This window comes from Lipotes vexillifer, unplaced genomic scaffold, assembly GCF_000442215.2.
Source record: "Lipotes vexillifer unplaced genomic scaffold, Lipotes_vexillifer_v1.1 scaffold1993, whole genome shotgun sequence".
Classification (NCBI taxonomy): Eukaryota; Metazoa; Chordata; class Mammalia; order Artiodactyla; family Lipotidae; genus Lipotes; species Lipotes vexillifer.
The window spans coordinates 652488-663022 of NW_006770701.1; the positions used below are offsets into that span (position 1 = coordinate 652488).

Below are 10535 nucleotides of genomic sequence, written 5' to 3' on the forward strand. Positions count from 1 at the left end.
ACAAAGGGGAGAGGGAAAGGAGGGGACGGAGAGGTAGATGGACGAAGGCCTTGTGCAATTACGTGACCCACACACACCCCGGGAGCCCCCCCAGATCTTCAGTAAAATCACTAAACTCATATCTTTGGCCCAAGTGGATTCCGGGACAGGGCAGGAGGGTGCTGTGGATAAGGCATTAAACTTCACATCCAGGCTACTGTGTGTTGAAGTCAAAGCAACAAGCATGGAAGCAGGAGGTGGACACAGAGAGCCATGCTTGAGGAACAAAGGCCCAGGGACTCTCAGAAACGGAAGGGAAGTTTCTGGACCCTGCCAGGCCATGGAATAGGAATTTGGGTCAAGATTAACCGGATCTCAAAAGAGTAGGGAAAGTTCAGCTAACAACGGGGTTATACCATTGTCATCATCATCACCATCATCATCATCAGGTATTACCCGACTGTCTGCCTTGTGGGATGCCGAAGACTGGTTTTAGGCAATGGAACCCGGAGTCCAGGAAGCTAGCACATTCTTAACGAGGGCTGCATTACTGAAGAACTTCCACCTCGTTTTTCACCCGCCTCACTGTTGAAATACGAAGGTACCTCTCCATTCACTATTCCCCACCAGCGAGTGTCCCTCAGTTACCCCTTGTTTTTGCATATTCCTCCAGGCCCTCTTCAGTCCAACAGTGATGACTCTTCCCAGGCCTGGAAGTGCCTCTGTCTCCCATTTAGGCCGCTCCCTATTCTGACAACACCCATCCATGCTGCACTGAGCCCCCAGTTATAAATTACTTACCTGCTGACCACCATTTTAATGTAAATGGATTTTAAAAAGCAGCAAAGGAATATATTTTCGCTTGGAGTTAAAGCATCATTTTTTATTCGACTTTGAGCCTGGTCTAGAAGAGATGGCAGAAGACATGGCTCCAAGGCTAATATAGCTAATGATTATGATGGAGATCCTAGGAGCTGCCAATATTTCACTTGCAGCCACCTCTAGTCTGGTTTCACTGCCTGCAATACTTTCTTTTTCACAGCCACTTCCATTAACACCCACCGCCTATGATGAAACCATTATGAAAATATCTCTGCTCTCGGCAGCCTCGATTGGTCTTGACACATTATCACACTAAGAGCTCAGCCACGTGGCACTAAGTCCCATTTATAATAACCCTTGGCAGAAGCCACCAAAATAAAACCTGGTACTTAGGGGCCACGTTTCATCTAAGGAAATCAGAAAGCTTTACAAGCTTAATTAAGCTTCCGCATCTATCTGACTGATGAGATGCACAGAGCCTGGGGAAGCTGAGGAAGGGCAGCATTTCTAATTAAGCAGCAGATAAGGCTCTGGGCTGCAATGAACAAAGAAATCAACGAAGCCAGAGGGAGTCACTTTCTTCAGTGGCCAATGTTTGTCGAGTGAATTTCTCCAGGGTGGTTCAAAAATGATAGGTGAGTGATAAAGGGGCCTGGAGAGTCTGCCATCTGGAGCTTCTCAATCTAGGGAGGGGGCCTGAGATTTGTTTCTTTTATCAAAAGAGGATTAAGCTAATCCAGCACACTCAAGTGCTTTTAAGGATGAGGAAATTGAGCTCCTGAAAGATGTAGAAATGAGCTCACGTGCTGCTCTCTCTGCTTGTCCCAATGTTCTTCCTCCCCAAACCCTGACCTGCAAACCCCCAGTTACCCTTCAAGACCAGCTTCACATCTGCCTCCCTGGTGAAGCCTTCCTGACCTTCTCTAGTAGAATTAGTTGCTCCCTCCTCTGGGCTCTTGTGTGGTTTCCATTTCCATAATAGCTAGAGCAAGCGATAATATTTATTGAGCACTTACTAAGTGCTTAACGTGCATTTCATCCACACAGTAATATTACGAGGCAAGGTGCAGTTATCACCATCCATCTATCTGATGAGTTAACAGGTTAAGTGACTTTCCCAAGACAGCACAGCTGGTAAGTGCCAAGACTCGGCTTGGCTGCCGAGCACATGTACCAAAAGATGACAACACACCGCCTTCCCAGCAGCACAGGTGTGATGGAAGAGTTCTGTTTATATGTTTGCCCTCTTCCCGGTTTGCAAGGTCCCATGTGAGAGGTATATCACTTAGGAATCTTTTGGCTGCAAAGAATAAAAGCCCCAACTCAGAGTGCGTTAAACCACCAGGGAACTCCAGAGGCAGGGTGGCTCCAGAGCTGATTAATTCAGGAGCTTGGTGACAGCACCAAGGACCCAGGTTCCTTCCCTCTTTTGGCTCTGCCACCCTCAATGTATCCACTCAGCTCTCCTTGCAGTTATATGATGACGGCCCCAGCTCCAGGCCTCAAATCTAGACCTGGGCCATGGAGAAAAGTGCCATATTTTTCTGTGTCTTTTTGTAACAGCACAGACATCTTTTCCAGAAACCTCCCCGTGGACTTCCCTACAGGTGTCACCAGCCAGAACGGTGTCCTATGCCTGTGCCTAAACCCAACGCTGGCAAGGAAGTTGAAGGCACTGTGACTGATTTAGCCCAGTGAGGATTTAGCCTCCCCTCCAGCACCAGGCACAGGGAGAACGATGGAGACCTGCCAAGAAGAAGGAAGGGAAAGGGAAGGGTGAAGAAAAGACAACCAATGTTTCCTGATGCAGGTGCGAAGGACAAGAGAAAATCTGACGCCATCACTTTCGCCCAATTCTTTGGCCTTTGGCATGTGAACGATAAATGTCAGTTGAACTAAGTTATAGTAGAGAAAGAAATTCATGTCCCCAAATGCCCAGTCCAGAATTTTTACCATCATACCCTGTAACTAGGGTATGATGATACATGACTGAGAGATTGTGTCAGCAACTGCTCTAAAATTTACTAAATTAATTCACCAGTGTTCCAACCTTTAGATTCTGGTCTCCAACACCAGTGGCTACAGGAACCTTTTCCAAAAGCAGGTCAGAAAGAGAGCTACATGGAATAAAGAGAATCATATAACTATTAGTCTCACCATAAATTAAGGGTGAGACTTTCTTTCCAGAAACACAGTGTGTTCTTAAAACCAGGACTCATTCAGGCAGACAGGTTGATTGCAAAGACTGTATGTTTCCAGGCCTACTTCTAGCTATCCAGCAAGATTTACCTAGAGCCAGGTGTATATATTACCTGCCCCTGACAGCCAGGTGCGTAAAGATGAGACAGTTATGCAATTCTTGGGAGATCCAGATCATGGTCAAATAGAGACATGCCAAGAAAAGGAAAAAGATCCCCAAGCAGAAAAATAACGTACCCTAGGCAGAGACAGAGTAGAAAAGAAGGAAACACCAATAATGAAACTGCAGCCCAGGGAGACTCGAAAGCTACCTGAAGTCACACAGCTAGTAACAGCTAAAGCAGGAGTCATACCCAGTTTCAAGGAATATTGTACTCCTCTCCCTGACATGGTCTTTCCCACTCTTCCCTTTTGTAGAAGCATCTAGAGGGTGAATTTGGGGGCCTCTATCTTTGGCAGGGGCTCGTAACTCAGGAGACCCAGCAAAGGTTAGGATTGAATGAGGCAGAGTAGTGAGAGGAAAGCAGCTGCCCAAGGCTAGCTGGAGGCTCTGGGATTTCAACAAGAGCTGCACTGGGAACCCTGCTACGGTCCAGCTGGGAAGGAAGGGAGCAAAATTTTCAGGGAAGATGCTCATCTGGGGCATAAGGAGGGTGCACTGGTCAGGGTCGCCACCTGTATCATGTCTCTCAAGACCCGAGTGAGGCTTGGTGGAGGACAGCAACAGGAAAAGAAGGAGACCCCCATCTGGGCAACAAAGCAGAGAAAGAGGAAGGAGAGGGAATGATAAAAACTAGGAGTTTGGGATGAACAGATACACGCTACTATGTATAAAATAGATAAACAACCAGGACCTACTGTATAGCACAGGGAATTCTAGTCAGTATCTTGTAATAAGCTGTAATGGAAAAGAATCTGAAAAAGAAGATATCTACATGTATAACTGAATCACGTTGCTCTACACTTGAAACTAACACACTGTAAATTAACTATACTTCAATTTTTTTAAAAAGCTATAAAAATAGTGGACTCTTGGATAGTCTTTCAAGAGTTTTAAATACAGGAACTAATTTAATCACCACAATAAGCTGTAAGGTTTTTCACTATTAATTACTGTTAATCGTCAGATATTATATTATTATAATTAGTATCAATAATACCAACAACACTATTATTACTGTGTTTTATAGATGAGGACACAGGCACAGAGAGGTCAAGTAACTTACTCAAAGTCACACAGTTGGTGAGTTTTAAATCTGGACAATCTGGCTTGAGGGTTCACACTCTTAACCGTTTCACTTGATAGCAACCACAGAGAACATTTCAAAGCAAAATTTAATCTGAGTTGAATCTACTTTGATTTAATTCAATAATTTTGATATCTGATATCTTCCTAGCAGTTTACAATTTGCAAAGAGTTTGGCCTCCATCACTCTGGAATCTTAGCCCGGCCATTTACTTGCTGTGTGACTTCAGGCCCGTGACTGGCTATGCTTCGGTTTTCCCATCTGTACAGTGGGGACAAGACTGCTGGTCGGGAGGGTGAAAGGAGAACACACGTGCAGGGCTCAGTCCTGTGCCAAGCCCATAATAAGCGCTCAATATGCGTTTGCTACGAATGTTGTGGTGGTTATTATCAACGTCTCACAGGAACTTCACAACAATCCTGTGACGGAGGTAGGATTTATTATCCTTGTTTCTCAGATGTGGAAACTGGAACTCATAGAAGGGAAATAACTAGCCAGAAAGGAAAACAGCCAGTAAGAGGAAATACCAGACTTAGAAAATCTCCCAACTCCCAGCCTGCTGTCCCACACCCAACCCTCAACTCCTCAAATCCACCTCCTCTCTCTTCCCCAGGAGGCACTGTTCTAGGAAGCAGATCATCCTTCAAACAGGACTGTGGATGAGTGTGAAGCAATTGGAAGCTGAGGCTCAGGGAGAAATTCTCAGGACTGTGAAGAAAGTTCTCCAGGTGAAAATAGGTTACTATGTAGGGAAAGATGAACAGCACCTCCCCTCATCCCCAAGCAACTGCCAGAGGGGCTGGCCTGAGGTCACACATCGTGAAGAACTGTGCCCTGCGCCCTCCCAAGGAGCCCCAGGGGGATGGCAGTAGGTGAGGGGTGTCCTCAGGCCAGGAAGTAAAGAAGAATGGGAGTGTCTTCATCTTACCGGTAAACAGAGGAGTGTTTTTAAACACTGCCTAAAAATGTCTCTTATATAATGCATTTAAACTGCATTCTACCTTGGGTTTGTTTTTTGTTTCTCTTTTATTTCTGCGGTTTTCTGTAATTCTGCATTTCGATGCATTTGTTCAAGTTTCTGTTAGTGCATCCTGTTCTGGTACCCAGTGCCTTCAGTCCTGTGGCTACAGGCTAAGAGCTACAATAGAGTCAGTCCATCTTCCAAGGTATAAGATCCTAGCTGACTGCTTTAAGGCTTTAGTTTCTTCGTCAGTGCTGGTAATGTGATTGGAAGATTCTGGGATTTGGGGTATCTGAGTTGAAGTCATCCCTCCCAGATTGAAAATCATGTGCTTCCTTCTCTTACATTATGTGGATCCGTCACCAATTTTTTTTCCTTTTATGTATGAAAGCTCTTATTTTGTATCTTTTAGTGGTAAGCAGTTTTTTAAAAAAATACCTTGATACATACTACTTGCAGAGCTTTATCTTATTAACATTCCAATGATCTATAAAGCAAATTGTTACTGAACACCCACTAAGTACCAGGCATTGTGCCAGGTAGCCATAAAACAACAGACAAGATGGACTCCTCACAAAGTTTACAGTGAACTATACCTTATAGTTACTTACAATTTTTTTAACAGCTACAAAGACAGAGACACCAACTACTTTGGATTTCCCCATATCCCCCAGGACATGGCATGGGCCATGGTAGCCAAGTAATAGTCTCAGACTTTAACTTAAACAATTAACCGACCTGCTGAAAATGTATATACTTCTTTCTAGTTAGATGATATTCTACTTAATGCCCACAAGGTGGAGATCTTGCTTACAGTTTACCCAAGCTGAAAGCAATGCATTCAAAAAAAAAAAAAATTCTCAGAAGTTAAACCAAAAGACAAAAAATTAAATTCAATTTATTGAGCACCTTTTTAGTGCAATATCCTATATTAGGTGGTAAGACAAATAGAAAGTTGTTAAGATATAGTCCCTGCCTTCTAGGGAATGCTGGGGGTAAGGAGCTTGCACAGAGCAGGAAGACGGTACCTTTAATGAATTAAGGTAGTATAGTAATCGTAATTTCATCATCAGATAAGATCCATACAAAGGCATGAGGCAGCCACCATGGGGTGCAGAAGAGATTCAACAAAGACCCCACACTTCAGCCAATATGGAAACACTTGAGGGTATACTGGGTCAGCTCTGGAAGTCTCCAGATGTGGTCTCTGGATACCTCTGCTTAGTCACAAACCTTAGGGTTTCTTAAAATGTTCATTCTTTGGAGAAAAAAATATAATCAGTGCCAGGTAATGAGCTGAGGCAGTTGAAAACCCCCAGTTGCATCTGATGGGAAGGGGGGTGTAAAGACAAAAGAAGCACATGAAAGGAAACAAATTTCAAACTCCTGCTTTCTGAGGCGGATTCCACCCCCCAACCCCTTATCTTGTGTCTCACCTGGGAAATCTTGGTTTAGATCTGGGACAGGGTCTCAAGCCGAGAGGTAAGAGGGAGAGCCGATTCTTACCCAAGAGGCTTCCTGGTAGATTGAACCCAAAAGTGGCTGGAAGACAATGTGGTTTGCTGTTTACTTTTTCTTTTTTATTATTTATTTATTTTTTTGCTCCTCCACCCCTCCCCCCAACCACTTCTTCCCTTAAACCATTAAACAAGTAAGTCAAATACAATATGGGTTTGTTCTTTTTTGTTTTTCATTCATTGAATTGAAAATCACATTCGGGGCATAAAGTGACAGTGAGTTTTTAAAAAACAGAGAATGCTGGCAACTTGATAAAAATAGTGAACTTTCTTGATAGAGGGAAAATCAAGTGGCATGCTGCCCAGAGACCCCAGTTTGAATTTTAGTTTCTCCACTTGCTACTTCTGGGATCTGGAGTAAGCCCCATCCCATCTCTGTTCCTCAGTTTCCTCATGGTCAAAATAGCATCGTTTCGTAGTGAAACGGTTTCTAAGGCCCCCTCCTCCACACTAAGTCGGATCCTGAGTTGTAAGGCTCTCCTGGCAACCTGAACATCTCCCTAGAATGTGAGCTCCGTGAGCACGGGACCTCATCTGTGGATTTTAATGCTCTGTGACCAGAACCGAAGACAGTTTGTTGAATGGAACCTGCCTAGGGGTTCTTGCACAGTGAGGCTGAATTCCCGGTGAGTCCCTCGGGAAAGGCGGAACGACCAACCTCAAAGCGCACAGCCCTCGGTGACCAGTGTGGTGAGCGTGCTCGGGAAAGGAGGTGTCGGTTCAAAGTTGTTTGCTACAGATGGTTCTTCTAACCCGGCTGGAGTCACCTCCTCAGTGGCTCGGAGAGCTCCCCGGGGTTTTACGTAAGGCAGGGTGAATCACACCCACCGTCGGAAACGAAGAAGGCAAAGGGACCTGCCCCAATCCACCCCGGGCGGCGCCGGGAGTGTGCTGGGGGTTAGTCTGAACTTTGCTGGAGGCCAGGAGCCGCCCAGGCAAAGGGACTCCACGACCACTCCAACCCCCGCGAGAGCGAGCGGCGCGTCTCACCCACCCAGCGCGAATCCAGCTCTGTGCCGCCCGCTCCGACGCCCCCGCGCGGGCGCCGCCTGCCTGGCTTCCTGCTCCCGGCCCCTAAGTCCCCGAATGAGTGTGGGACCGCTTCTCCCGCTTGGAAGGAGCCATCGCCGCTTTAAAGGGAAGAGGTGGGGAAGGGGGCGGGGAGCGGCGGCGGAGGAGGGGGAGGGGGAATCCTCCATCGCTCCCACGTGGTCCGGGCGCCTGTGAATTGCGCCCGCCGGAGGGTCTCACAGCGAAATACAAAAGCAGCTGGGAAGCGGCGGCGAGGCGAGTTCTCAGTGCCGGGCAGAGCCCCGCAGCGCCCCGCGGCAGCGATGGAGCTGAGGCGCCCGGAGCCCCGGAGCCAACGAGCTGCCGAGCCCGCGTCGCCGCCGGGACCCGGGCTCCTGGGCTCGGCTTGAAGCGGCGGCGGCACCGGCGCGGCCGGGGGAGCATGGGCAGGAGGATGCGGGGCGCCTCCGCCACCGCGGGGCTCTGGCTGCTGGCGCTGGGCTCGCTGCTGGCGCTGTGGGGCGGGCTCCTGCCGCCGCGGACCGAGCTGCCCGCCTCCCGGCCGCCGGAAGACCGACTCCCGCGGCGCCTGGCCCGGAGCGGCGGCCGGGAGCCCGCGCCTCGCTTCCCTCTGCCCCCGCCCCTGGTGTGGGACGCCCGCGGCGGCTCCCTGAAAACTTTCCGAGCGCTGCTCACCTTGGCGGCGGGCGCAGATGGCCCGCCTGGGCAGCCCCCGGGTGAGCGCAGGCGACACGTGCCAACCGGACGGCCCTGGCCTGAGGAACGCGCCGCGGTGCACGGGGGCGTCTTCTGGAGCCGCGGCCTGGAGGAGCAGGTGCCCCGGGGCTTCTCGGAGGCCCAGGCGGCGTCTTGGCTGGAGGCGGCGCGCGGCGCCCGGGTGGTGGCCCTGGAGCGCGGGGGCTGCGGGCGCAGCTCCAACCGGCTGGCCCGCTTCGCCGACGGCACCCGCGCCTGCGTGCGCTATGGCATCAACCCCGAGCAGATACAGGGCGAGGCTCTATCCTACTACCTGGCGCGCTTGCTGGGCCTCCAGCACCACGTGCCGCCGCTGGCACTGGCCCGGGTGGAGGCTCGGGGCGTGCAGTGGGCTCAGGTGCAAGAGGAGCTTCGTGCCGCTCACTGGACCGAGGGCAGCGTGGTGAGCCTGACTCGCTGGCTGCCCAACCTCACGGACGTGGTGGTGCCCGCGCCCTGGCGCTCTGAGGACGGCCATCTGCGGCCCCTGCGCGCCACGGGGGGCGAGCTGACCAACCGCAGCCGGGCGGAGCTGGTAGACCTGGTGCAATGGACCGACTTGATCCTCTTCGACTACCTGACGGCCAACTTTGACCGGCTTGTCAGCAATCTCTTCAGCCTGCAGTGGGACCCGCGGGTCATGCAGCGCGCCACGAGCAACCTGCACCGCGGCCCGGGCGGGGCGTTGGTCTTCCTGGACAACGAGGCGGGCTTGGTGCACGGCTACCGGGTGGCGGGCATGTGGGACAAGTATAACGAGCCGCTGCTGCAGTCAGTGTGCGTGTTCCGCGAGCGGACTGCGCGGCGTGTCCTGGAGCTGCACCGCGGCCAGGACGCGGCCGCCCGGCTGCTGCGCCTCTACCAGCACCACGAGCCTCGCTTCCCGGAGCTGGCCGCCCTCGCCGACCCCCACGCTCAGCTGCTGCAGCGCCGCCTCGACTTCCTCGCCAAGCACATTCTGCACTGTAAGGCTAAGTACGGCCGCCGGCCGGGGACTTAGCATCCCCCGGAGGAGGAGGAGAGAGAGAGAGAGAGACCCCTGGCTGGGGAATGGATGATGGGGGAAGGGCCGTCGCCTCAGCCACCGCCTGGGACCAGCCGGCCAACGCCCAGCCGGAGACCCGAGCGCGAAGGCGGCTAAAAACTTCAGCTTTACCCACCTGCCCCTTTCTCTCAGTCCCAAGCTGTGTCCTTTCAAAGTTCTGGGAGGACGAACTCACCGAGGCGAGAAGTGTAACATTTCCTCCACCCAGCCTATAAAAGGATTCTTCCCTGTGCCAGCACGGAGTTCGCATCCAAAGAAACTGGCTGCTGCGGGAGTTTGGCCCCCGGGTGGCCGTCTCTGTGGGAGATACATCCTATTCCTTGGCCCCCCCCCCCCCTCATTCCCCTTCCGAAAAAGGAAAACTTCTGATTGCGCCATTGAGCTAATTCTGCAAGTTTCCTACCAAACGCAGCGCTGGTGGCCCCGGAGCAGGGCTATGACATTGGCTGGTGGAGCCCCCTTCCTGTGTTCTCCCTTTGTTCCGGCTTGGTGATGGTGAGATCACTGTTAAGAGCTGGGGAACCGCTCCCGATAGGACAAAGAGAGCAGGACCTGCAGAATGGAGGGAGTCCTGCAGACGCTGGCAATTTGTCTGACTTGTTCCTTACAGCTTGTCATTTCAGCCTGAAGGCTACAAATGCAGGACCGGCTGTATGCATTGATTCAAATAATGAATTTCTTCTTCCTCCCCCTTCCCAACCGTTCATAATTTTGTCAATGATGATGTTCACCAGAAGGGAAAAAAAAAAAGTTTCATGCACTTTACTTTGTTTTTATTTTAATTTTTTATTAAGAAAAACTTTTTTTATTTGACAAAATTTGCCTTCTATGTGTATATATGTGCATAAAGTGTGGTGTAAATATACTAAACAAACTTATATTTCAATAAAAGGGAGTTTAAAATTTAGAATTTAATTCCTGTGGTTTTAACTGTTTGAGGTATCTGATGCCCTGCCTGGTTTTAGAATAAGCTCTAAGGTTTCTCCCTTGTGGATGTG

At 50.2% G+C, this 10535-nt stretch overlaps 1 protein-coding gene across 1 annotated transcript; it reads left to right on the plus strand.

The window, feature by feature from the left end:
* Positions 1-7980: 7980 nt before the first annotated feature.
* Positions 7981-10275, plus strand: FJX1 (four-jointed box kinase 1). The gene has a single exon (XM_007446327.1). The coding sequence runs from the start codon at positions 8179-8181 to the stop codon at positions 9490-9492; it is 1314 nt and encodes a 437-aa protein (XP_007446389.1). The 5' UTR covers positions 7981-8178; the 3' UTR covers positions 9493-10275.
* Positions 10276-10535: the final 260 nt, after the last annotated feature.